We start from the raw sequence: 27,732 nt of genomic DNA on the forward strand, positions 1-27,732 counted from the left end.
TTTATACCTGGCCTTTCTCCTCAATGGAGACCCAAAGCAGCTTACATCATTCTCCATTTATCCTCACAACCACCCTGTGAGGTATGTTAGGCTGAGTGTGTGTGACTGGCCCAAGGTCACCCTGTGAGCGTCCATGGCAGAATGGAGAGTTGATAATTGGAGGGCTGTAAAAAAAAAACAGAACAACTAACCTGTGCCCACACGGCCTGAGTTCTGTGTCTGCTATTTCATCGCAGCAAAGAGTGCAGCAATTTTCTTGGATGCTAACTTGCTTTAACAAGGCCAGGCGTCTATGTCTGAAAATGAGAAAACATCATCCCATGTGAATGCAGCATTTTCAGGATCATATTGAATTGCAAATGGAAATCACCAGCTTATTGTGAAATGCATTTCAGTTTTATGAATTTCTTATAACTGTCTGTAGTCATGGCCATGAAGGACCTTAATTACAGACCACTGCTGTATGAAGGTCCTGCAGGTGTACTGTGCAAGGGCACAATGGGACACCTGGCACAAATATGAAAGCAGGAAGATCTGAAAGTTCTCATTTCACAGATTGAACATTGTCAGGGTAGAAAACTGCCAGCCCTCATGGCCAAGAGAAGAAATCTGAAGAGGAAAGAACCCCTGTATCACCTCCTTTTGCTTCTGGTTGAGGTTTACTTGATATTTGAATATAGTTCCAATAATATATTTCCATAATATTTGTGTTATTTGAAAAACATGAAATGTGGAAGCTGGAAAATTATGAAAAATTAAATGTGTGCACAGCTCATGTGCCTGATCAGAATTACAGAATCTGCAAACATCAAAACCACCTCCTGGAATTGTAGGCAGTCTTTAATTTCTTATAACCTCCCTGCTTTACATCCCAAAAATTCCGAAAACAATCCAGAGGGTAACTGGTTAGCTTCATGTGACAAACTGCACTGGGCGACACTGCAGGCTTTGAACCTGCAAAGGTGTCACAGCATCTGCTGTACTAATCACACACAAAAAATGTCAAACTCTACAAGGCTTGAGCTTTTTGCTTTTCAGTTTCATGCTCCAACTGGTTGAAAACACTACCTTGGTAAAATTATTTTCTCTTCTGCTGTCAGGAAGGCATAATCATTGAAGGTGCTAAATTTAACGGGCGGTGGATATTTGAAAGGTTTTGCACCAAAGTTGAACTCGCACTGTTGGTAAGACATGAAACTAGCTGCAGCAAAGAAGCCAGACCTGCAATGTAAACAGATGACAATGTCAGAGAACAACAGTGTGAACGGAAGCACAATTGCCCCCTTCACAAAAAGCAGCATGAGCCAGCATGTTAGAGTGTGGTAGCCAAGATCCTGTGACTTGCAATTCTCTAGTGTATAGGCCAATTCTAGTGGTTATTGTTATTTCCCTGTCTTAAGGGGGGGGGTCTAGATAGTTCAAATTAATGTATAAATGTCATTTTCCCACCAGACTTTGACCTCTCCTCTGGCCCCTAGAACCCTGAGCCTGAAACCGCCCCATCTTTGTTCTTGCCCACCTTCTTGAAATGTGGTGCTATTTTTCTTTTCCTTCTTGGCTCCAATCCTTCCCCTCAGGTCCAAGTTGTTCCGGAAATATAATGCAAATGGTAGTTTCCCACACTCCTGATACAGCAGTGACGTGAGTAAGAACAAAGCATGGGCAGTCATGACCCAATGCACCCTGCACACCTGACTGGCATGGAATGGAGATTTGGGGGCAACATGCATCCAGTGTTCTAAGTTGTTCACATATGTCCCAAGGAGGAAAGACAGCAGTTCTATCTACTGTATGCCAACATAAGATTTTTCAAGGACTGTGACCTGGCAAGAGGGAGGGAAGGAACAAAGAGCAGTAGGAGCTGGGTCAGCAGAATGGAAAAGGCTATTGCAAATGAAATAGAACCAAGGTGAGGCACACCGGTTCTTAAGGCATAACATTTATACACAGCTCTTGCACAAGCTTCTTGTAGCTGTGATAGCAGGGCAGTTAGTACATCTTTGCAAAAGTGGAAAGCAAGATGACTAAATGGGCTTCTTACCACCAACATGAAATGTTATAATCTACCGCAAAATTTGTACCGCCCTCAAGGGGACCATGTACTTACACAGCAGAAGAAAAGACTTGCTTCTCAGCAGGAAGCTGGTTTCCATTTAAATAAAAAATCATTTTCTTATCTTGTAGATCTAGCAAAAATCCTATTGTGTCACCTTTAGCCAAGCACAAGACAAAAAAAAAAGATGGCTGTTACAAGTCTGATTAAACACCACCCCCTACCACACACACAGAGCCTGTTTGCAATCAGAACTGCCTAAAGACCAGTCTGGCTGTTATACCAATAACTGGAATCTAAACTGGATGGGCCACCAGCTGTTCCAACCCACTGTGATGTCAGGACTCCACTGACTAAGCTGCATCTGTATTGCATTCCAATCCATTCCCTTTTGGGGTGTGTGAAGCAGACTGCAACACCTTGCTGCCATGACTTGGCAACAATCCATGCCACTAGGCAATCACACATCTATCCTTTCTTCCTCTTTCCCTACCGTTGCTTTCTGTAACCTTGCTCATCAAAGCCATTACACCAAGCCTAGGAACACACAAGTTGCTGCAGATGGAAACAATGGCTCTCTGAAATGACTGCAAACTGGAAGCGAGACTTGGTAATATACAGTCTCTCACCAGCACAAACTCCTTCTCCCTTCCCTTGTTGGCTTTAAGCCATGGCTTGGAATTTCATCTGCTTCGATGCTAATCCATGGCTGGCACTGAATGGGAAGATGGAATAGTAAACCATGTAACAATGGGAAAGGAAGAACTTACACAGGGGAAGAGGGCATGAGCGCTCCCAAAGCTGACTCTTGACTTACAGCCATAGCTATCAGGGAGCCAGCATTAAACCTGCCCCCAGGCTATATTCAGCATCATGGATCAAGTCAATGTATTTAAGAAGCTACTGCTTATGTTTGAGAGCTGGAAATTTCGCTTTTCTTCTTAGCTATGTGCTGACATGTGGTGTTATGGTTAGAGTGTAAGACTAGGATGTAGGAGACCCAGATTTGAATCCCCATTCTGCCATAGCATTGTTTTTATAGTTTTATATTAATGCATCTATAGGTCATGTTACTGGATTCAATGAATACTAGTTTTTATGTAACTTTTATTGAATATGTAAGCCATCCAAAGCCCACCTTGGCTGGGAGGGCAGGATATAAATAGAAGAAAATAAAATGAAAATAAACAGAAGCTTGCTGGATGACCTGGGGCCATTAATGCCCTTTCTGAGCCTAACCTACCTCACAAGACTATTGTGAAGATCAATGGAGGAGAGGAGAATGATACAAGCCATTCCAGGTCTCCATTGGGGAAACAGGCAGGGCATAAATAAAGTAAGTGCATAGATAAAAGTAGGTAAATATGTTCTGCAAATGTAGCTGTGCTTCTCAGCCCTGCAGTTTAGTTGCCAAAAGTGATCCTAAAGATATTGCTTCTCTGCAGCTGTTGCTAGAGGTGGGTACAAATGCAGGACCAGCATGTTATTAAACACTGACTGTGTAACATGCATGACTGATTGTGCAACATCAGCAGCAGTGGGGAAGCCTGGAGGAAGGAAAAAGGTATTTGGTATTCCAAGGGAACCTTGATGTGTGTCTTGTTTACTGCTAAAGTACTGGATCAAATGTACAGAAAGCCAACATCTGGAAATGACCGTAAAGAATCTCCTGGAGAAAGAGATCCTGTGATATCTCTAGGATGTCTGTTTCACAGTCCAAGTGCTTTTCCAGTGAAGTTTTTTTTTCTTATTTATCCATTTTTAATTTACATGTTTTCCTTTGTGGTTTTTCCCTCCTCCTCCAGCACAAAAGGGAGGATTCCTACTTTGGACCAGGTTCTTCAACAGAACAATAAAGCCATTTCTGGCCACAGGTGGCAGCATGTCCACATGCTCCCACAGAAAAAACCCAAACCCCGGCTTGCAGGGAAACTGTGTGTCTGAAGTTCACTCAAGCCTTTCTCCAATTGTTCTCCCCCACCCCTTGTTTGTTTCTACTATGAAGGACCTTTCAAGTTGCTACCTTCCTCCCCCTACCCCAAGTCCAGTGTGGCACAAGTCAAGATAAGCTTGATTCTGTCATCTGAGTAACTGGACCTTCAAGAAGTGTAACAAACAAAACAAAGCAACTAACAAAGCACCAGGTGACAATATATTTCTCAGCACAGGCAGAAGACAGCAACAATTATGACAACAACAGGTGAAATACCTTCCTTCCAGCATGGGTGGGAATGTGGTTTACTTCTGGCGTTATACCAAATCAGCTGCCGGCAGCCGTCATATGCACAGGAGTACTCATCATCCCCAATACCGTAACCTTCCTTCAAGGAAAATGAGAACCGTGCATTTAACGCTCTTTGACATGACAGAACAAGCAGAAATCTATAACAGATCAGCAGTCACCCGTACCAGTAGCTGTGTGAGGATTATCAATATACGGAGGTAACAATTGTCCAAGATAAGATCAGAATCCCGATCCAATTATTGTTCTATGGGACTGAATTGTCCACATGGTGTATTCTTAACTACTTAATTTAAAGCTCGCCTTTGTCACTTAGACTGAAGGAGGATTACAAAATATAAAAAAGTTTAACAAAACAGCAAGGGCCTCCAATAAACAATGCAGAAGAACCACAATTACACAACCGGAAAACAGTGTAAATTAAAGTTGCCTATGGCAGTGATGATCACTCATTACGTGCAGCTCTTTGACATGACACCTGTGGCTCTTCTGAGCCCTGTTCTCCAATGCGGCACCTGACTCCAGTTCCAGGAAAGTGGGCAAGGACCTCGCCTAATAGAGGTTGTAGTTGGCAGGTAGTTCCCACCTAGAAACTGCCACCACCAGAAGAACAGGTAAACTGCAAGGCTCCCTTGGACTTCATGCCAGGAATGGCTAAATGGCTCTTTTGGCTGATGGTAACTGAGCATCACTGGTCTAATGCAACAGAAACTGTTTAAGGCATGATATACCACAGCCAAGAAAGGGGCGCGTGGGAGGGACTATGTACCCCTCTTTCCTTTGCTGGAGGTGTGTTTTCAGAACTATTTTTCAATTCTTTCACTGATCCTGAGATGATAAAGGGCAGAAGTGTGAGAAAGAACCAGTGCCTCTGGCTTCCATAACTAGGGCCTGTTCATTCTACAGAGCTCCTGGCTCTGATCTGGTACTCTCATTCTCCCTCTATTGTTCTTCACCACCTCAAGCCTTTGAGTTTTCTTGGTGTGAAATTGATGGTTTCTGTTTGGCTGCCTGGAGCCAAATTACAGTGCAATGTAAGCTGACACATAAATTAATCCTGACTACCTTGCAAGCTGACGTTCCTTTCTTGCCCTCCAGCTAGCAAACCTGTTTGGTTTCATATCTCTTCCTTGCTTGTTCTCTTTACAGCATTATCCTGCTTGTCATACACTCATGAAATATGAACAGTGGCTTTTGCCATAATCCTCTGGATCTGGTTCATGGCTTTGTGCAATCCTGGAACTGAAGTCAGCGAAACAGAAAAGGACTTCTCTGACATCCTGAAGGCTAGTAGATCCACTGTTTTTCTTTGAGTCAGTTTAGTGTAGTGGTTAAGTGCACAGACTCTTATCTGGGAGAACTGGGTTTGATTCCCCCACTCTCCACTTGCAACTCCTGGAATGGCCTTGGGTCAGTCATAGCTCTCACAGGAGTTTTCCTTGAAAGGGCAGCTGCTGTAAGAGCTCTCTCAGCCCCACCTACCTCACAGGGTGTCTGTTGTGAGGGGGAAGGTAAAGGAAATTGTGACTGCTCTGAGATTCAGAGTATAGGGCGGGATATAAATCCAATATCATCTTCAAGATGTCACATCACCTTTTTGTTTACTTACTGTGACGCTCAGGTCTACCCTCCCTAGAACCCACTATCAAATAAACCTGAATTAATCTCATGCAGTTAAATTTCACCACTTTTTATGGCTTAACCTAAGACTACAAAGATCTGCTCGAAGAAATAGGTCTCTCCTCAATCATATTTTGGACAGATACATACCTGAAGACGGATAAGCTGGATAGCACTATTTAAAAAGCCTTTGTATGTGAATTTTATTAAAGGATCTTAAGTCTACTCAGAATTTTACCAGAAAAGGTTGTGAATATCAGGAGTCTGGCCAGAGCATCAATAGCTGCTGGATGCTTCTGCAAAAAGGATCACTACAGATTGATCTGCAGGACACTGATTGTCTGGAAACCCGCTTGTGGTAAACTTTACAGGCTGGCTCTGTTTCACTGCTATTTTGCCCTAGTTTGATGATGCTGTACGGAATCCTTAAGGCTAGAGTAGAAGAAATGCTAAGCAAAGACATGCCTTATGTAATGGGGAAAAGTCCAAAAGATACTTTCAAAATAAAAACTGTACTGCCGTGGTTCAGGTTTAGTGATGGGATGTATGGAGTACTTACGTGGTTGAGAAATTTGCTATCTTTGGTAGCCCAGCCTATCTGCATTACTCCTGAAGTAATGACTGTGACTTCATAGTACCAAACTCCAGAATCCACACAGAAGGTACATCGAACGCTTTCAAAAGAGGAGGCGTCACATCGAGCCTGTAAAGAGAAGACAAAAATAAAACCACTTCCACCCTGAAAGAAGAAACCTGCAACAGCAAGGAGGAGGATCTTTTATGCCTTGAATCGTTCTGTGGGCATCCACTGTGTGCTATAATGTCACTGGGCATCTGTTTCGAATACCTGTTTCTCATGGCAGCCACAACAACCCAACTTCTAGCCGCCAGGCTTCTTTATTTTAGTATACACAGAGAACCAGAACTGGGACAAGGGTAATAAAACCAGCCACAATTTTAAAAGGTGCAAACTGTAAAGCACAAACACGTGGAGAGGAGGGGAGGAAACAGAGGCTCAGAAGGCCAGCTGGTGAAGGTTGATGGGCCTTGGCATGGCTTGTAGGTTTACAGAAGAACAGAGCCTGATTGTTTCTAGATGGCAAAAGAAACTGAAGAGGGGGCAATTTTGTGGTATATAAAAGCGGTCTAGCAAAGGAACAGTCAGTAATTTAGATTATATCCTCTCACAGAGCTTAGAAAAAACAGCCTTGTCAATAACAGCAAATAAAAAAAATGAATCACAACATTTTATGAGTGATTTGGCTGCTTGATTACTGTAAATGGATCCATCGCTACAATTTTGTTTAAAGCATCATCTAATGGAAACCAGAGAAATAGCAAGAGAACTTTAATGTACTTTAATGGATATGGGTGTTTTCCTGAATGGGAGGTTCACTTGCAAGGATGAGGGCTGAGTATTTAACAAATATGTTGTGAAAAATAGCAGCTTTGTTTTTGCTTTTTAAAAAACAGGACTGTGAGTTTCTAGCTGGAGACAGTGGAAACTGGGATGCAACCCTGCATGTGTATTATGTGCAAACATGCACAAGTTGATCCCTGGAAACTTGATACCCAGACCCTCATATTTGCTGCTTGTTGTAGGAGGGCCTATTTGCTTCCAGTATGTTCTGCCTGTGCTTTTACAAATAAAGTAAATTTGACAGATACTGTGCCATAAAAAGACCTACCTCCAGCCCATGCGGTGAGATCTTAAGGTATTCGCTGACATCGTTACTATTCAGCATGGCCATAATGTTGGTCAAGTCAACTTTCTCATATGTAAACTGTCTGCCTTCTTTCAAAACTGTGAAGATATACATATAGTAAATGATTCATAATATACTCTCTAGCAATGTCAGTAATGCAAAAAATGGATCTGGCAATCAGTTGAATATGCTTACGTCAATGTCATCTATCAGGTTTTCCCAAACTGTCATCCCCCCCCCCCATCCTACCCTCCCCACAGATCTGTGCTAGCATATGCTTAGCATATAAAGAGCAGGCTTAGCATATAAAGCCAGGTTGATGATGGGCCAGCTCTCCAGGGAAGGGGCAGTGTGCCTCTGCCTTTATGTTACTACCATTAGTAGAGATGGCTACAACCACTCCTAATGGATTCTCATGTCCCTTGCAAGAATATCATCTAGCCAGTGTGCTGCAGGTAAGCTTGCCAGACTTAGAAGAGAAGTGTGGCAGTTCTCTCTTGACCAGTTAAGTAGTCAAATGCCTTCAAGTCTGAGAGCCCACGCACAGAGCTCTCATTTTCCTTTTAGCCTTTGTACAACATTCAACTTAAGTGCTCTGGAACCCTTAATGTTTATTAAGTATGGCTCTCAAGAATGCTTGTTTCAGCAGGGTTCAAAACATTTTTGTCCAAGTAGAAGATACTCAAAAATTTCAACCCAATGCACTGCACTTTTTTCTTTCTTTCTGAACTAGCCCAAACTTGTTTGCCATGTTGTTTATCCTGATCATCTTGGAAGAGTAGATAATGGGAGAAAGACATAGAGGGAGGCTGACCAGAAGAGCCCCATGGGATAAATCTTGTTCACAAACCACTTATTACACTTATGCTGACCAAATAGTCTGGAATCTGGCATTAACAATGCTAATTATAGCAACCTGGAAGCCCATACAGAATAAATCATATGAAGCAGGCAAACATGGGGACATTTCACTTGCATATTTAATTTTGTACACATAACTGGCACTGAGGCAATAGGGTGTAAAGGATAATGGACAGACACTGGGAACTGTACTAAGTGACTTGTTTCCACATTAAAAGTTTATTCACCCAAGTATGCCTTTAATGTTGAGTAGAAGCTGTCTGTATGTTTCCACACATACTTGCTTTTTATACCAGGCTTCGAAGGAGACTCCACAGCAGCTCACAACAGAACTCAACAGTAAGAATCACGTCAAAAATCAGACCAGAAGTAATAAAATATGAACTTCAATCTCAATAAAACCTCAATAACAACTAGAAAAAAGTCAGAACTGAAAGGTCACCAGAACAGATTCATTTTGTGCAATATGTTTTGTGCAAGCCTCTCTGTGGTGAGTACCATTATTTCTGAAGGCTTTTTAAATCAGCCAACTTAGTATTGGAGAATGCTGGCACTCAAGAGCAGAGCCCCCAAGGACTAAGCACCAGAAAACAGAAATATGGGAGGAAGTGCTCCCAGAGATAACCTTTTCAAGTTCTGAACTGCCTGGGCACAGGGTGAAGCCTACATTTTAAATTGCACCTGAAAACTCAGTAGAAGCCTGTGCAGCTCTTCCATCCCAGGTGCGCAATATGCTCCCCAACACTTACGTCATTCCCAATAACAAAGCAGGCTGCTGCACTGTAACACAATGTTGCATCTATCAGGGCTGGTATTTATAAGCAGTGTTCCTTCTAAGCCGAGTTAATGTGAACTAGCTCACAGTTTGTTTAGCCTTTGGCTCACACATCTTTGTCTTAGCTCCTGATAAATGGCCCCAGAGCAAGCTAGTTTATGCAGTAGCAAACAACTTTAATGTCAGTAGCTCACAAAGTAGAATTTTTGCCCACAAGACTCCACAGCTTAGAGGGTGTATTGGTTATGAGGGCCAGAAGTCTGGCCACAACCAGACCTTTATCAGAAGCTAGATTTTTAGAACCATAGGAAAGTTACAGAAGAACAACTCGCTACAAGTAAATGAAGAAAAATATTCTCATAGCCCTGCTCCGTGTGTTACCCCAAAATGGCACAGTCACTACAGTGCTGCTGTTGCTTCCGCACTGCTCCTGATAACATCTGCAACTTCCACTTATGTGGTCAGTGTGGTCTGTTTTGTTGCGTATTGTGCTAATGACCTCTGAGTGATTTGGGAAAGGAGCCCCGGTCTCCAGTCAAAGCTAATATAGAAGAACAAAAGAAAACTGAACTATTCAGAAGCAAAGTTAGGTCAAAATGCCTTGGGGCTTTTAAGAACTCGTATTCTGGGAAACCTCCTTAAGGTATTTCCCACTCTTGCCACTATTCTGAATTCTGTTCCTTCCAGGCTCCAGTTCAGCAGAACTGTCTGCACATGCCACAGGACTTGAATGGATGCCCCCCCCCCCCAAGCATACACATTCCAGTTCTGGAAACTACACTATGTCAGGAAAGGTTTGCTTAAATACTTAAAAATTACATTGTACTTTAGACCCTGGAACTGGTCATTCTGGAAACCATAATATATTTTTGCTTACATAGATTGTCCAAACTCCACTGGGCACAGAATCCAACTTGCCGTTTTAAATAGTCTGGGTGATTTGTCCATTTCTCTAATAAGACAAGCATGTCACTAATGCATGTTTCTGACACTGTGATTTTATTTTCACCTAGATTTGGAACACAAAGAGGGATGGTTGCAGCAGGAAGAACAAAAGGCCGACAGAGAATACAGAACCAGGTTTCTGAAAACTTAGTGTTAGAAGGCAAAACCCAACAAGATCAAACATTGAAACCAACAGCAGAGCTAGTCATGGACAGCTTGTGAGGGCATGTCAACTTTGTAAGTTGCAAAGACATCATTGCTCTTTTAATGCGCTTTGTAAGCTGCCTTGAGCTCCTTCTGGCAAAGTGTGCAGCCTACAAATAATTTAAATAAATGGAAATAATAGAACAGTGGTATCCCTCCCAGTCACATTGTTCCAAAGCGTCCAAGTAAATTACTTAATGGAGTGATTTCTGCAGAACAATAGCAGTTGCTTCACGCTCTATGGATTCACTACATTTCTGTGATTTTCCATTCCTGCCCATTTAGCATCAAATAGCCAGCTTCCTCACTGAAAAACAGGCATCATATTTGATCGTGATGCTGGGACTCTAGGCAGAACAATGCTCAAGATGCCCCCCCAGAAGCATAATTCTGCCCCATTCCTGCTACTGCTTTTGTTGTCTCATCCAGCTATTTTGTACTCTTTGAATAGTGAAAAAGGAAACTATTAACTATCGTTTCCATGCAAAAGCTTCTGTTCCCCACCCTACCGATTGCTATAAGCTTTTACAGCAAGTGACAGAAAGCAATTTACCCTGCCCAAAAGGGCAATGAGAGGAGGGGCTCTGTGGGAAGTGAGGGGAATGGAACAAACCAGTACTGTAAGGGATACTGGTGTGTGCCTTGGAACAAATGAAGGGAAAACAGCCTATGTGATCTACTAAGATTCCCCCCCCCCCCCACCCGATAAAGCATATTGTAACCTTATGTACTTACTGGTTTGTGCAAACTTTTCCAGGGCTATTAGTGCAAAAAGCATTACTGTGGGATGGGACTGGAAATCCTAAACAAACAAGAGAATTATTGGACACGATTCTTCTCATCTTTCTTTGAAACACAACATTTTTGCTCATTTGTTCAACACACTGAAAAATCTTTGTATCTCTAAGCCAAAAAGCGCTCCTTTGTTCATAAAGGGAATGGTCCAAGGCTATTTTTTAAATATTCAAGTACCTAATTGTAGAGAGGAAAGAAAGATGACATCTTCTGGGTTATAGGATGTTCCCTCTTCATGGTGCTCCAGTGCAAAAAGAGCAGTTCAATGATACCATCCTACCTATGCCTTTCTACCCAGAGAAGTTATTTAGAATACAGACTATCCATTTGCAACAGTGCTACTACAGCTGAGCAGCATTTGTGCTGGGAGGAATCAGCATCATGTTTTAGGTGCCAAGGAGACCATCTGGAAACAGATAAGATGAATGAAGAGAGACAAACTCAAGTCTACAATGGATAAAGAAAAATGCTGCAGGCTTGCATAGAGATGCTTTCTTCCATTTTTGGGTTCTCTCTAATGACAGTATGATGCAATGTTAAAATCAAATAACAAATCAGTTATGGTTAGTGTCATCATGGTTTAAGAAATTAACACATCGCTTAATTGTCTGATTTGGATGCCACAACAAACTATGCTTAAGATGAAACCTGAAAAAAAGAGAATTGGTATGCAAGCAGAAATAAGGAACCTTTAACATATTCCCTACCCTATGGACCACAAGCTATAAACAGGATGGAGTTTTCATGAAGTTCTGTAAAGAGAAGGGGCGGGGGGGGGGAGTGGAGACAAGATTCTTCCCGCATACTTAAGGATCAGCAGAGGAGATTTCATGTCTTGTCATTTTCAGAAGGTGAGAACTGCAAAAGCTCATAAAGGGGTTCTTTCAGAGGTGGCTTCAAGATTACAACTCTGCCTAAATATCCAATAGCATATGCACAGGGATGTGTGCCTGAAAAAATTTAAGGATCTAATTTTTGATTGCTCTGCCAATGATTCTTTTTCATCTGTATGATGACTGTCTGTATTCCCCTGTTTAATTATTTTCAAAGTATTTTGATATTTAAGCATCTTTTTCATATGGAATTTTTTGATAAAGTGAAAACAGCACAAACAGTAGGGCAAACTGTGCTAACCACTTATAGAGAAGGCTGAATGAACATCAGTTTCCTCTTCTATGGGCAAGCTGTGATGTGGTCATGAGATTTTTCATTACAAGAGAAGCCAGCATCCTGAGTCAGGCTATTAGTCCATCTAGCCCAGTATCATCACTCTGAGTGGCAGAATGATGTCTCAAGCAGTGGCCTTTCCCAGTCCTGCTATCTCAAATGTTATTATGCCAGGGAATAAAGCTGGGGACTTCTACATGCAAAACACCACTCAGCTACAGCCCCTTTCCATTTTCAAACATTTCCAAACCCACATTTCACCACCTCAGAAGAAAAAACAACTAAATTAAAATCCTGTTCATGGACAATGATCATCCACAAAACCTAGCGTTTAAAGAGGAACAAAATAGAATATGAATTGATACTCACCAAGCTCTGCAGTAAGTATTCCAATATTCCTGGGCTGAGTAAACCTATACTTGCAGGGCCTGCAAGAAAACTAAAAATGAAATGTGTGCATCGAAACTGCTGCATAATTTTTTTAAAGTTGCTTTCAAAAAAAATTAGTGTGCTGCTCTGCCTTCCCTGTTATCTTGTCTTTACATCCATTATGCAAGCAAGAAAAAAGAACTGGGAAAGTTTAAACTTAGATTTTAAAAAAGCAAGCAGAAAACAGTAACAGTTTTCAAATACTTCTAGGGGTCTTAGAAGGCCACAGGAATAGTGGCAGTGACAATATTTTGCTTTCAGCTCCAGCCTGTAATAGTGTATCCCCCCCCTTGCCCACTCCCTAGTAGCTTGCAAGGCCAAACGTGCATGCTACTGCATCCCACATGCCAGGGGTGTCTTTCAAGGAGGGGGGAGAGCTGTGGGCAGCACCGATCCTTCCAAAATGGCACCATGATACAGCCTGGTGTCACTATGAGAGGCACCATTTGCCTTCCCTTCTGCCAGCTGTAAAGAAGTTATTCATATGGTAGAATATACTGGAGTCTTTCCCTGTTGGTCACTAGAAGTATATCTCTAGTCACCGCAGACTATCATATTTGTGAGCCCAGCCCAGCCAAAGTTAAGCGCTTTTAAGACATTCAGTTGGAAAATTAAAGCTTTAAGCACTCTAGCAGAGCAAATATGATTGGGATTTGCGTTGAGAATATTTGTTCAGCACAACATGTGGACTGGAAAGAGGCTGGAAGGGGAAGCAAGTTATCAAACCCCACCATAGCATAAAAGTAAGCATCACTTACCTGCAAGTTTTTCTGCCAAACAGCCCAGTACTGCAGTTGTGTTCCGATGTTTGGCAGGATGACAGGCATCCTGGCGAGCTACAGCTCCACTTAAATTCAGTATTTCTGTTAACTTCTGCAGTGCATCCTAAATTGTAAAGTTTAATATGCAGTCAGCACAAAGTGCCCGACAGACAGACACTCTCCCTTCTTTTCATCTCTGCTCAACACACTATCATTAAGAATGCATCACCACGGTACTTAAGGTTTAAGTTATTCACTGATACATGTGCTTGGAAATCATAAGTATGGAAAAACTTAGTGGACTTCCCTTTCTTGCATCTGTTTTTAAATCCTTCAGTTAAAACACATACCCCTTCACAATCTACATAACAGTAAGAACTAGCAGCACTTCAGGAAATGTTTCAGAGTCCTCGTGCTGCCTGGAGTCCACCATTGACCGCAATCATGCCCGAAGTGGTCAGTTTGTTAAAAATCACTCACCACATAACATAAAGCTGTAAGCCTGAAATCACTCCTTCTAGATTTCAGTAGCTAATCCTAGAATCATAGCTAAAGGAAAAATAAAATCCATCCTGCAACACATAACTACCATGACAAGAATTTCTAGCTAGAAAAGAGCATCTGATAGGAATATTAGAACTCCAGGTTGGTGTTGTGATTGACTCTGCAAATCAGGCTATGCACTGCACAATTATTTCTTAAAATCAGATTTCAGTGGCCATGCTTTGGACAGTCTTATATTTTGCACAGTTATCATGGAAGTAAATTGTTGGCCAAAAATGTATAAACCGGGTAAGAACAATGTTTCTGCAGAATGGCAAATCACATGTGGATTCTGAGTCATAAGCAACTGTGAGCCTCTTAAAATAAAAACAAACCAACCCAGAATTAGAAAGATTTTATTATTTTAAAATGATTTCTAAAAGTGTATTTTTAAAAATACCTCAACCTAGTAATATTTCTCCTTACATGCTCCTTTCAAGAAGAAAAAGAAAGAAGAAATTGGATTTATACCCTGCCCTTCACTACCCGAAGGAGTCTTAGGTCGTTTTCACACTCACCTTAATCAGCAGCGATGACCCTCTTCACCGCGCAGGATCTGCGCGGATTTCGCACTAATTGCCGCGGAGCACCCAGAAGAGCCGGAAAGTCCCAGCGCTTTTGCGGCGCAAACGGAAACTGGTTTTTGGCGGTTTCCGTTTGCACCGCAAAAGCGCCGGGACTTTCCGGCTCTTCTGGGTGCTCCGCGGCAATTAGTGCGAAATCCGTGCAGATCCTGCGCGGTGAAGAGGGTCGTCGCTGCTGATTAAGGTGAGTGTGAAAACAACCTTAGAGTGACTTTCAATTTCCTTTCCCTTTCCCTGTCCACAACAGACCCTATGAGCAACGTTCCCTCTAAGTTGCAGAGTCTTGTGAGCAAAAATTCTACTTTGTGAGCTACTGGCATTAAAGTTGTGAGCTCCTGCATAAATTAGTGTGCTCTGGGGTCATCGTTTCTGAGCTAAGACAAAAATGTGTGAGCTGGAGGTTAAAAATCTGTGAGCTGGCTCACACGAGCATTGTTCCCTCTAAGCTGAGTTAGTGTGATCTAAGTTCACAGTTTTTTAGCCTCCGGATCACACATTTTTGTCTTAGCTCAGGGAAAATGTCCCCAGAGCATTTATTCAGTAGCTCACAACTTTAATGCCAGTAGCTCACAAAGTAGAATTTTTGCTCACAAGACTACACAGCTTAGAGGAAGTATTGCCTGTGAGGTAGGTAGGACTGAGAGAGCTCTGACAGAAACAGCTTTTGAGAGAACAGTTCTGAGAGTTATGATTGACCCAAGGTCACTCCAGCAAATGCATGTGGAGGAGTCAAACCCACAGGGCTGGCTCGCCCACTAGGCAAACTAGACAGTTGCCTAGGGTGCCAGCAGGAGGGGGGCACCAAATTGGGCTCCTCCTTTCCTGGTGCCCACAACAACTGCCTAGTTTGCCTGTCTGCCTCCCCCTGCCTAGAGCCCCCCCTCCCCGCCTTCCCTCCCTCCCCTGCAATGCAACTGCGCTCCGCCCGCCCCCCCCCCCCCCGAATGCACAGTGCTGAGGCTGGGCCCTACTGGCTTTGATGCAGCTGGCGCACCATCTGAGGCTTTGAAACCCACACAGGAGAAGGCTTCACTCCCCCTCACTTCTGGTTTCAGGGCCTACCCGGTAGGGCTTGGGCTCAGCCTCAGCGCAGCACTTTCTGAGGGGGGGGGGGTATGACGGAGCGCGGCTGCATTGTAGCGCTGTGGAGGAAGGGAAGGCAGGCTGCGGTGGGGGGGGAACCGAACCTTGTGATGTGAGGGGGCGACGGAGCATGGTACCGCATTGTGGCGCTGCAAGGGCTGGCGGAGGAGCGGCGGGCAGGAAGCCTATGTGCCCTCAGGCCAACACTGCAAACCCAGTTCTCCCAGATTGTACACTTAACCACTACATCAAACTGGCTCATTATTTGTCCATTTCACAATACTTTTGCCAGTTGCTCTTAAATTTCCAACTTTTGTCTAGGGTACAAATTGATGCAAATCCACCTGAATACCATTATTACCCATTCCTTAAGATAAACATTGTCAAAAATAGCATTAGCTCTGTAGCAGCATTTGCTACATGCTGTTAGAATCAGGCAGAAGATTGCATATGCATTAAACTCACTTTTGTTGGCAATGGACACTCATCCAGTAGTAAAGTTATAACAGCTGGTCCCAGGGGATCTTCTAATGGAATAACTCTAATTAAGGATTGGACAACTTCCAGCCAGCCTTCATCTGTCAACCAAAGAGAGAGAGGTAACTGTCATTGTATAGAGTTTAATCTCCATTTACATGTCAAAAACTATCAAAATTATGACTTCAATAGCATTTTTCAAGATTTGTCTATATAACAAACCTCAGCCATAGCCTCCAAGTTCATTAACTGCTGGTTGAGATATGCAGCAGCTCTCTGGAGGAAGCACAAATATTGATTGCTCCAGGGAGTACTGTTAAGACAAGTTTGCACTTGAATTGATTTTTTTTTTAACTCAGCAAGTGCAGTATTGAGTTGAAATCCTGCCCTCACCACTGAAACGTTGGCTTTGAGAGAAGAAATGATACACTGCTTCCTGCTTACATGCATTCAAATACAATTCATGCATTGGGCATGGGAAGGAAAAGCACATGTTTTCATGCTTTCCGGATCTTGGTGGAGGGGAGAAGAGGAGGAGAAATGCTGAGCAGATTTAGTGCCTCTTTGATATGCTGGCTCAACAAATAGGTCTCAACATACTTGGAGTGTGACAAAGATTGAAAGATGCAAGCTGGTTACCATGTTTTCATCATTTATGTATAAAAAAGCAAGTCATGCATATTCAAATAGGATAATCTGAACTCTCAAAAGCTTCTGCTCTTGAAAGTCATTTTGATCACTCCAAGCAGCACTGTTTCTTATCTTGACATCTTCCTCCAAACCTCTGCAAGAAGGGAAAGATGAAGGAAATACGGCTGAGACTCAGAGGCAGACTGAGACATAAATAGGGCCACTTCTGACGGTTTTTTGGCTTGATGTTTCTTATCCATATGTTAGTAACTGCATCAATTTAGAATTACTAGAATGCAAAAAAAGATCCCAAAGGACTGAATATAGTTTTAAAAACATTCAAGCTCCAGTTTCATATCAAAGATATTAGAAATTTAGCAAACATGAAACTGGTACATCTTTAACTATTTTTAAAAAGCCACCCACAGTTCTCAAGGTACATTTTTAAAATGCACTGATAAAAAGATTCACAAGGCAGTGCTGAACAATCCCAAAGCACAGAGATTCAGACTTCTGCAGCTACTCCATACAACAGAATGGCACAAAAGTACAGCAACTTGGAGGTAGCAACACACATTCGGGGGCACTTCTGGCTCTGCAGCTCCTGACCATAATTACAGCCTTCTGTTTAACTTGGGAAGCACAGCGCACACCTGTTCCGTTTTTGCTGCCCCCAAGGCCTGTTCAGTAGCTCTCTGTAAAGAAACAAATCAGCCCATTATCTTGAGCTTCGTGGCAGCTGGCAGGGCTGATTTTGCAACTACATACCTCATAAATTTAGTCATATCTGACAGGTCTACATATTAAACTAATTGAAATTTTACTGAGCTTACTGTCAAGTAGTGGAGTTATCTGAGTAAAGACTGGCAATTGGAATGAGCCCCTGGAAAGAAATACGCAGTACAAACGTTAAGCTTCTTTTCAGAGCCAAGTGATTTTTTTTCATCAGACTGCGAACGGAAGAAATACCTGTTTCAGCCATTTCGTGCAAAGTCATCATCGAAAAAGGAGGTTCCTGGTCACTGGGGGAAAAAAAAGGTTGTTAATACACACCTGTCAGAATTAAGCAGAGAATGATGCAGACACAGAGGCTTTCCAAGACCTGCATCTACAGTGGGGAAGAGTCATTGTCCTGGGCAGACCAAACAGAAGCTCTGGTGGGATCAAATGGAATATGGTCACTGGAAACAGTCCAGAGAGTTAACTATATTTGTCCCACCAAACCCCAGCAAAACAGAAATCCCCTAAAATGCATTCCAGGGACTCACCAAGCAAATATGTGCCTGAAAGATTTGTCCGTCACCCTTTGGACAAGATACAAATAGCATTTTGGACACTGCGGAAATTACAATAGCTTTCGTGGCAGTGCACAGTCTGCTGAAGAAAAAAGGAAACCAAAGAACCTGACATTTTGCAAAACCTCTTGTTGCACATAGTGGCAGTTCTCTAGATTACAGCCACAATCAGCATTATACACCAAATAAGGTTCAGGTGCCAGAGGCACTAATTTTTTTTCAGCTTGAGAAACAGTGTAATATGACTGTGCTTGCATGAAAGATAAAGGCAAAGAGGGGCTAAGCCTAAAGTCTGAAAATGTATTAAGTAACATCATCAACAGAACAGGAGAGGAAAGGAGAACAGTCTACTGTTCAAGGCAAATACCAAAAATTGTATTATAACTTGGTCCAAGTCTAGCTGCCGAACATCAAACGTGGTATAAAAAAAGTTATAGTAATCCACACCATACTTAACCCACATCAATCCAGTTTTCATCTGGGTCACGGGACGGAGACGGTTCTGGTTGCCCTCATAGATGACCCCCAGAGGCATCTGGATAGAGGTGGCTCAGCAGTGCTGATGCCGTTAGACCTGTCAGCAGCGTTCAACATGGTCGACCATCAGCTACTGACCTGTCGCCTCGCCAACGCTGGGATCCAGGGGTTGGCCTTGAAGTGGCTCTCCTCCTTTCACCAGGGTCGGGGACAGAGGGTGGTGCTAGGAGACGAACTATCCCAACGACACCCACTTATTTGTGGTGTGCCACAGGGAGCAGTACTTTCTCCGATGTTATTCAACATCTACATGTGCCCCCTCGCCCAGACTGCCCAGTACACAGATGACATTCAGCTCTATCTGCTGATGGGCGGCCAATCTGACTCCACCCTAGAAGATCTGACCGCAGCATTGCAAGCTGTGGCGGGGTGGCTCAGGCTGAGTTGACTGAAATTAAATCCGACAAAGACAGATGTCCTGTATCTGAGTCACCACGGTTCGGGACCAAAGGTCCGTTTACCAACCTACGATGGAGCACAGCTCACACTGGCACCCAAGGTTAAAAACTTAGGGGTGCTCTTGGATCCTTCTTTAACAATGGAGGCCTAAGTAGCTGCCAGGTCAGCCTTTTACCATCTGCAGATGGCAAGGCAGTTGATCCCCTTTCTCGAATGCGATGACTTGGCAACAGTGATCCATGCTACGGTCACCTCGAGACTGGATTACTGTAATGCTCTCTACATGGGGCTGCCCTGGTCCCAAATCTGGTGACTCCAGCTAGTGCAGAAGGGTGCTTATGGGAGTTCCTTTATGGGAACACATTCAGCCTGTGCTGAAACCACTGCACTGGCTACTTATAATGTACCGGATTCGTTTCAAGATGCTGGTTACCACCTTTAAAGCCCTATATGGCCATGGCCCTGCATACCTTAGGGACCGCCTTTCCCTGCACATGCCCCAACGAGCGCTTCGGTCCGGATCTCAAAACCTGTTGACAGTTCCCAGCATCAGAGAAGTGAAGCTCAAAACAACGAGAGCCAGGGCCTTTTCTGTTGCTGCCCCTAGCTGGTGGAATGAGTTGCTGGAGAAGGTTAGGGCCCTGCGAGAGCTCTTACAGTTCCACAGGGCCTGCAAAATGGCACTCTTCTGCCAGGCATTTACATGAATGGTAACATCTGCAGCAATGGGACTGGCCCATAAGAACACCACCAATGGGTTACTTCACTGTGCTATGGCGATCCCGAGACCTCTGAGTATAGCTAACCACCAGCATTTAAATCACTGCCTGAAATTATGATAGTAGCACATGCGATTGTTTTAAATTGTTTTTATGTTTTGTTGTTTATTGTATTGGTCACACTAATGTGTCTGTGTCGACCTTTGGTTTGTGAGACGCCCTGAGCCTGCCTTTGGTAGGAAGGTCGGGATATAAATTATATAAAGAAATAATAAAAACTCCAGAAATGGAGACAGCATATATGTGGGCAGTTGTTGATTCTGCAACAGCTGCTCCTACACGTATTTGCTCTGTTGTGGCTCCTGCCTTCTGGAATGGCCTGCCTAAGGGGGTTAAAGGAAAGCTCCCAGTCTCCTGGCCTTCTGCAAACTTTGCAAGACTGAACTATTCAAGAGGGCTTTTCTGCACAGGTATTAGGGCTGCACTGTACAAAAGACCTTACAAACTTACTTGGATAAATTATTGAGGCTGTGGCCTATACTGCTGCATGTAGCTTATTGTTAAGTAGGATCCAATTATGTAACTTCTGTACCACTTAATGTACCATATTAATACTTATGCTATGCTTCAGTTCTTTCTGGTGGTTCCAAACTTCTAACATCCTAATCCGCTGATTACTAAATGTCCCATTTTGTTGATCATACTGACTCACTATATGTAATCTGCCTTGAGCCCCTGTGATAAAGGCAGACTATTAGTAACAAACAATAAAAATACTCTAAATGGAATAATTCTTGAAGCTAAGGGCAACTTTTTAAAACAGCTGTTATTCACAATATGAAGCAGGCCAACTCTCCACTTGACCAAAGAGGCTCTGGCCCACCTTGAGCAGCTGCTTTACACCCTAAGTAGTTACAGAGGCAGTGGTAATGAGAAAAGGACGGAACAGAGCCAGGGTCAGCCTAGTGTGGCCCAGACTTCCCTTTTCAGTATTTCAAAGCTTCTCTTTACAACCCTATGGACTACAAGCTATACTTCTTGCAGCTAACAGCTTAGGGAAACAAATGGTTGCACTAAGTATTCCACATGAACCTGAATGTAGTATTGCATATTGCAGCCACACAGTAAATTGAGAAATGCTGAACAACAGAGGATAAAGATACAGCAAGAGCACACTGCAAAGTCACAAAATATCTAAGTGACCACATGGAGAAAAATGTTTTAACATATAGCAATTAACTTGCACAACATCCCCCCAACACCAGAACATCCAATATAACAACTCTGCTTGATGACTGATTTAATATTAACCTTTGTTAATAGTTTGCTCTCTAGCTGAGAATTTTATGGAGTACTTTTACTAGCAGTTTACTTAAGAGCAGCCTCCTTGCACCAGCTACAGCCCATGTCTATTTTACTGTTGAAGCAGCTCTCAGGGGATGGCATGTTTCTCAAAAATTGTAGGAGGTGCTGCAAGGCCATTTTATTTGCCAGGGCTTTTAATGGAGTACTGACTGCAGATACCCTTTTGGGGGTATTTAGGGTTTTGTTTTATCCTGCATGTTTTAAATTGTGATCTGTAAGCTGTCTTGAGACACAAGGAATGGCAGGATATAAATATTTTAATAAGAAGAAAAATAAAGTACCCATTGGTGTAGTTCACACATGGAACTTGATTAGATATAGTGTAGAGAGAACGTGACAGGATTCTGGGGGAACTTGGATTCATCTATCTGCTCAGTCATGAAGTTGGGTAGGTATTTTGGAACAGTTGCTGGCTACCATATGAGGATTCAAAGGAATAATTCCCATAAACACTGCTTTGAGCTGTGTGGAGGTGTGACAAACAGGCCCACTTTGACTCACAGACCCTGTTCTGCTGGCTCCACTCCTTGGCTTGCACCACTTCCTGTAGGGAGCTATTTCACTACTTTCAAGTGAAGGATTGGCAATGAGTGCCTTGACTGCTTGCCTTCCCCCTTCCTGGGACACCTCCTTTAAAGTAGCATGGTCTAGTTGGGGGACTATGTGGCACAGGGATTTACTGCCAGCATTCAAAATATAAAAATGTTTATTAAAAAGGGGGAAAAGTTACAAGTGTACTTTTTACATCAGCAACCAGAAGAACAAAGAAAAGTTGGTCATGATCGCATCCTTCTTCCCTTGGTTCTAGAACATACTCTACTTAAATGCTGAAGTAGAGCAGGCAATTCCAAGCTTAGTAAGTTATGAAATCTTCTAAGGATGTCTCATTGGTTCAGGTTTCTTTCTAGTCAGGTCTAGCTGAATGTTCAGGATGGCTGCTGTCTGTCCTCTTCCAAGGCCCAGCATCAAGAGACCCTCCCCTCCTTGCAGCAAGCACTTTTATTAAACCCCTGGCTCCACCCATTTTACATCACTCTCCACCCTTTTTAGTTGGACCGCCCTGGTCCCAAGTGGACTTGAGACACATGCATCTTGGGGCATGCAGGTGCATCCTGGGAGCCCTCCTGGAAGGCATTCTGCGAAATATCCAGGAGTCACCTGAAGATTTTTAAAACAAAATCCCTCAGTTCCTTTGCAAGCTGAGTCATTTGCATAACTATGGCTGGTAACTGATTTAGCTTCCTGCCCTTCCAGAGAGAACAAACAAACAAATTACTTTTGAAACTCAGAGTGAAGGAGGGGAAAATGCATTCTGTCACTGGAGGAATGGCAGGAGATATGCAGATACATTTTTTGTGAGATAAGATACTGTTTGATGTAGCAATAAACAGAGAGCTCTGGAGATAAGACTTGGATCTTTTATCTCTTTTTCCAGGAAGGAGTATAATTTTCAGAGTGGTCACTCTTCCCCACAATGTATCCCAAGGGCCACTGTCCTGGAATCTACCCATAATAATTTGTAATTCAGCAATTTCTCCATTCTGTTCTTGACATTCCTTTGCAGTAAAACAGCTAAGTGTTGAATTACAAATTATATGAAATTTGGAACAAACACCTCCCCAGGACTGAACAGGGATATTGTTTTTTAAATCTCATTACATATGCTAAACCCCTATAGCTATATATCCACAGTATTCCAATGCATTTCTCTTTTAGAAGCATATCAGAATAATTTTTTTTGTATTGGCATACTCAAATAAGGGATATTGGCTGTTTATCTCATTGCATATACTAAACCCATCTTCCACTACATTTTTATGTATTTTTTTCTAATGGCAAACTAGAATGATGTTTATAATGTATGTTACATGTTAAAAAGTAAATTAGGTGCCCAGACTTGCAAGCAACAGAGCAATTAACAGACAGATTTTGTTGCCTTATGGCACTCTCACCATAATTCTTCCATTCTGACATGTTATTGTTTTGTTGGTTTCCCACACAAATGCTATCCAGACCAAATGTTCTTTCAATTTGTTAGTTTCACTATTTTGCCACTGGATTCTAACTTTGTACCACTTTGCATTCTTAACCACTGCCCACCAGCCAGGGCCAGATTAACAATTAGGCTAAGTAGGCAGTGGCCTATGGGCCTCCATGTTATTAAGGGCCCCAGGCTGGCTTTTCCCCCTGGGTTCCCCCCGACTTGCAGCCCTCCCAGCCTGCACACGCAACCAGCAACTGAGCCACTCTTTGCCCGACTTGCCCGGTGTGACTGGCGTCCTCGCCAAGTTTGCCTCTCTCTGCCTCAACCCCGCAGCTTTGTTAAAGGGACTTTTGAGAAGGTGCCTGCATGCTGCAGCGGGGTGGGGGGGGGGTACAGGTGGCAGAGCAGCCACTCCAACTCTGAGGTAACTGCCCCAAGATTTTGACTGCCTAGGGCCCTCCACAGGGTTTAATCCAGCCCTGCCACCAGCTATATGTAGCTCTGCTCACTGTACCCCATTCCACTGTCCGATGAAGTATGTATGCATATGAAAGCTTACATTCTGAATAAAACTTTGTTGGTCTAAAAGGTGTTACTAGATTCTTACTTTGTTCTACTGCTTCAGACCAACATGGCTGCCTACCTGGATCAAGCTTCCCTAATACTACTGAAATAGTAGACAAATTAAGGCAAGCAAGTCTATAGGAACACAAAAATCCAATCCAGGCATACAGATGGTTACATGATACAGCCCTAAAAAAAAGGTAGTCCCCTGTGCAAGCACCAGTCATTTCTGACTTGAAAACACCCACAGGGAATCAGCCTGATGTTCAAGGTTTTGCAGGAAGAAGGCAAAAGGTTTGTATCTGCGTGTGCCTGCATATTTGAACTGGACTTTAATCTCACGTCTAGGAAGGAGGAGACTAAAGTCAATGCAGGTTTATTTGATAGCAAGTTTTACTGAGTTCGGTGTTATTTATGCCTGCTAAGCATGTATAGGACTGCAACCTAAAAGGGAAACAGGCCCACACACAAAGACACAAAGTCTGAATTTCTCATTAACCCCCAAGACCATTAGTCAATTGTATAAGTGTGAAGGGAGCGGGGAGGGAGGTATATAGCTTATTCTTGTGCCTCTGTAGAGGCATATTCAAAACCCAAGTTCAGAAAGCACTCAGTGAAGTCTCCTTAGCATATTCTGTCTAATCTTACAATCTGGTGAGCCGCAGTCAGAACAGCGAGGATTGAATTTACATTCATCAGTTAATTTACTTCAGCCCCTGCACTATAGCCTAGCAGAAGGTGACCAAATCACCTCTGTGAGATACACTTATATGCACTTTTTGAGTCTGGTGGAATCATGGAAATCTTAATGGGAAGTGAAGGATGTGAAAGGATTTTTGCAATTTACCACTGCCCCTCACAACACGAGTGAGGCATTGCAATGAGTCCACCTCAAAAGCACTGGACTGTTTTGAGTTACAGGACTAAGTCAAATTTCAACGAAATGAAAGACAGATTTAGAAGACAGCTGTTCAGGGAATACTCAGGTATAAAGATGAGAACAGAAGCGGAGAACCTCTCCTGAAAAGCCAGAGGGTTCTCCAGTTTTGGCACAAAGTTGTGTCTGTTTATGCTTCCATGGGAATTACTTCATTAGCAGGCCTGGAGTAGGGAGGCCATTAGATCACAGCCACCACTAACCACCAGCACAAGAGCCTGCAAGAGAAGGAGAGTTCCTTTCTTGCAATTTTGTTCTTCAGGAAATACTTACTTGTCAACCAGCGTCCGAATTACTGCCAATGTGTCAAGTACTAATCCATCTACATTCTGTTTCTTCCTTCTTGGTTCATGCGGCCCCCGGCCCCGCCGTGGGGGTCTTACTGGGTCTCTCAAATGGCTCCTTGTTTCAGGTACTGGTATTCTGCTGTTCTCTGCCTGGCGACTCCTGGACTCCCCATTGTCTTCTGCCCCGCTATCTTCTCGACAAATGCAGGAATTGCCCATGCTGGTATCCCCCAAGGTTTGCAGCAAACAACGAATATGCTGTTCAAGAGTCAGCCGTAAACCTCGGAGAAGGCTTCTGCTCACATAGAACACAATCAAAGCAACGACAATCATCTAGACAGTTTTAAGAGCAATGTTTTTTGGATCCTGAATAGTGGCCTTTGCATCATAGGAGTTTGTAATAAGTGGAATGGATGGAAAATGGCTGGTTTAGATTCTGACATTCTCACTGGAGATACACATTTGATATTCAAAAGAAGGCCTGTGGGGAAAGAAAAAATATATTAACAATAACATCTAGATTTAAATTGCAATATAATGCAAACAAGCTCTTCTCCAAACAACAAAATAATTTCAGGTATGGATTCCTTCTTCAGAGGCCTTTAATGTCAAATTTACCTAGAACCAATCTAATGTCTGACTCTGCAGTATATCCTGCCCATTTATCCCAACATTTGTTAAGGTCCCTAATATCCCAATTTTTAAGTTGCCACTATGTATGCCATTCATATACTTTTCAAGCAGGTATCCAGAGCCCCAGCTGCTTTCTCTTCACATCCACTCCTATTCTGAAACTTTCCAATAAATTATAAAGGTCTGGCCTCAAAAATACGTAATGTGTCTAACATGTGTGGACAGTTACCAGAGGAGGTCAAACTCTGCTTTCAGCTAGCTTTTCAATGTGGGGTGTCTTGAGAGAATTAGGTAGTCTCCTTTTATATTCAAGGGAGGCTTCATTTACAGTATGGATCCAGAAGCAGCTGCAAGGGAGTAGAGTCATGGGGTGTGGGTAGAGCCAGGCCTGTTTTTAGGACTAGGAAAATATTTCAAATTTCCAGGTGCCAGCAGAAGTAGTCCAGGTAACCAGACACCCAAATATTTTCCTTTCCTTGTGGAGCTAATTTTCTCCAGTTCTTTCTCTTGCCATGATTTAAAACACACACTGCTTGTGTCTTCTGTAACTAGAAGCAGCTCTCAAAATTAAAACAAGCAAGTTATCTAATTATCCAATAATGTTTGTATGTTTAACTTTTAAAAGTTGCATTTACAGATGTAACCCTCCCCCCCCCCCAACTCAAGGAGGGCACCAGAAAGTTTCAGAAAAAATATTTTGGAAGATCCACCCTTGTTTTTTCTCAACAGAAAAGCTGGAAATGTTGAGAAACACTGTAGAAAAACTAAGAAATATTTTTTCTTTGGAATGAATGGCAACTTAATACAAGATTTTACTCACTCAAAAGAAAGATTTTAATGTAAAACAACCAAGATGATTAGCTAGTTAGAACACCTTCCCTACAAGGAAAGGCTGAAGATTCTTTTAGAAAACAGGTAACCAAGGGGAGACATGACATAGGTTGATAAAATTATGCATGAGGTGGAGAGACTTGACAAGGATAATTGTTTCTTCTCCCTCTTGCAATATACCAGACCTCAAGGCATCCAATTAAGCTGATGGGTAGTAGGTTCCGGACAGACAAAAGGAAGTACTACTTTATACAAAGAGATTCTAAAATGTGGAATTTGCTGCCAGAGAATGCTGTGATGAAGGCCACAAGAATAAACAGCTTTTTAAAAAGGGGATTAGACAGATTCATGGAGGATAAGTCTATCAATGGCTACTAGCCATGGTGATTGAGGGGAACATCCACATTCAGAGGCACTTATCCTCTGAATCCCAGAGTCAGGAGGCAACATCAGGGGAAGGCCTTGACCTCTATGCCCTCTTGTTTGCTGTCAAGAGAAACTGGTTGGCTATTATGGGAGACACGATGCTGGACAAGATGGACTACTGGTCTGATCAAGCAGGGCTCTTCTTTTGCTCCTAACAATCCACAGCATTAGAGAATGACAAATCTTGCATATACTGTAAAACTCCCAATATGTTCAAGAATGAATCTATTGTTTAAATGCAATTAATGTATTCCACTATTAATATGCAATGTATATGATGACAATACTGTTGAAGAATTTATTGTTTTCAATGTTATTAAGTTTAGCTTGATATCCACTGCTCGCTCTGCAATTACTATGAGACAGTTTCTGCCCAAATACCACACTTTTGCTTACAGCAAGATCTGTGCTGTTTTGTACTACCCACTCCTTCAGATGGCAAAAAGAAAGATATCTGTCCTGAAACAGTAGACTAGAGGATACAGCTTTCTCACTAGTATTAGGTTTACTTGTAACTTGGCTTGTGAAAAACTAAAATCAGCTTAGGGCCAGTGAGTAAATATAGCATATATTTAAATTATTCCAAAACATTCCCATTTTTCATTAAAAAGCAAGAAACAGCACCTCACAATTCAGAATTTCTGAAAATGTGACATCTCTGGTCAAGATGATTAGACAGTTTCCATAAACATTATATTCACTCTGAATTTCATCTTCTCTTCTAAAGCAGTAATTGACCCATGATATTCTCTGAGAAGTGAGGGGAAGTGATAAAGAGAAGCAGGCCTTTTATATGGCTTGGTGCTTTTCTTTCATGTCAGTTTACACAGCTATCTCAAAAGAGATAGAAGTGTAATTAATCATTTAATTTTGTGAAACT

General features: G+C 42.6%; 1 protein-coding gene across 1 annotated transcript in view; it reads right to left on the minus strand.

The window, feature by feature from the left end:
- RSPRY1 (ring finger and SPRY domain containing 1) overlaps positions 1-27,732 on the minus strand; it is a 41,514-nt gene that overhangs the window by 2,647 nt on the left and 11,135 nt on the right. Inside the window, exons 2-14 of the mRNA XM_060253901.1 lie at positions 24,949-25,443; positions 17,845-17,897; positions 16,234-16,346; positions 13,556-13,682; positions 12,738-12,796; positions 11,142-11,208; positions 10,135-10,266; positions 7,604-7,719; positions 6,475-6,618; positions 4,263-4,374; positions 2,108-2,210; positions 1,069-1,221; positions 192-296 (exon numbers count right to left, since the gene is read on the minus strand). Of these exons, the coding sequence (XP_060109884.1) occupies positions 192-296; positions 1,069-1,221; positions 2,108-2,210; positions 4,263-4,374; positions 6,475-6,618; positions 7,604-7,719; positions 10,135-10,266; positions 11,142-11,208; positions 12,738-12,796; positions 13,556-13,682; positions 16,234-16,346; positions 17,845-17,897; positions 24,949-25,295 (1,631 nt within the window). The 5' untranslated portion in view covers positions 25,296-25,443. The remainder of the gene's footprint in view (positions 1-191; positions 297-1,068; positions 1,222-2,107; positions 2,211-4,262; positions 4,375-6,474; positions 6,619-7,603; positions 7,720-10,134; positions 10,267-11,141; positions 11,209-12,737; positions 12,797-13,555; positions 13,683-16,233; positions 16,347-17,844; positions 17,898-24,948; positions 25,444-27,732) is intronic.

This window comes from Heteronotia binoei, chromosome 14 (genome assembly GCF_032191835.1).
Source record: "Heteronotia binoei isolate CCM8104 ecotype False Entrance Well chromosome 14, APGP_CSIRO_Hbin_v1, whole genome shotgun sequence".
Taxonomy (NCBI): domain Eukaryota; kingdom Metazoa; phylum Chordata; class Lepidosauria; order Squamata; family Gekkonidae; genus Heteronotia; species Heteronotia binoei.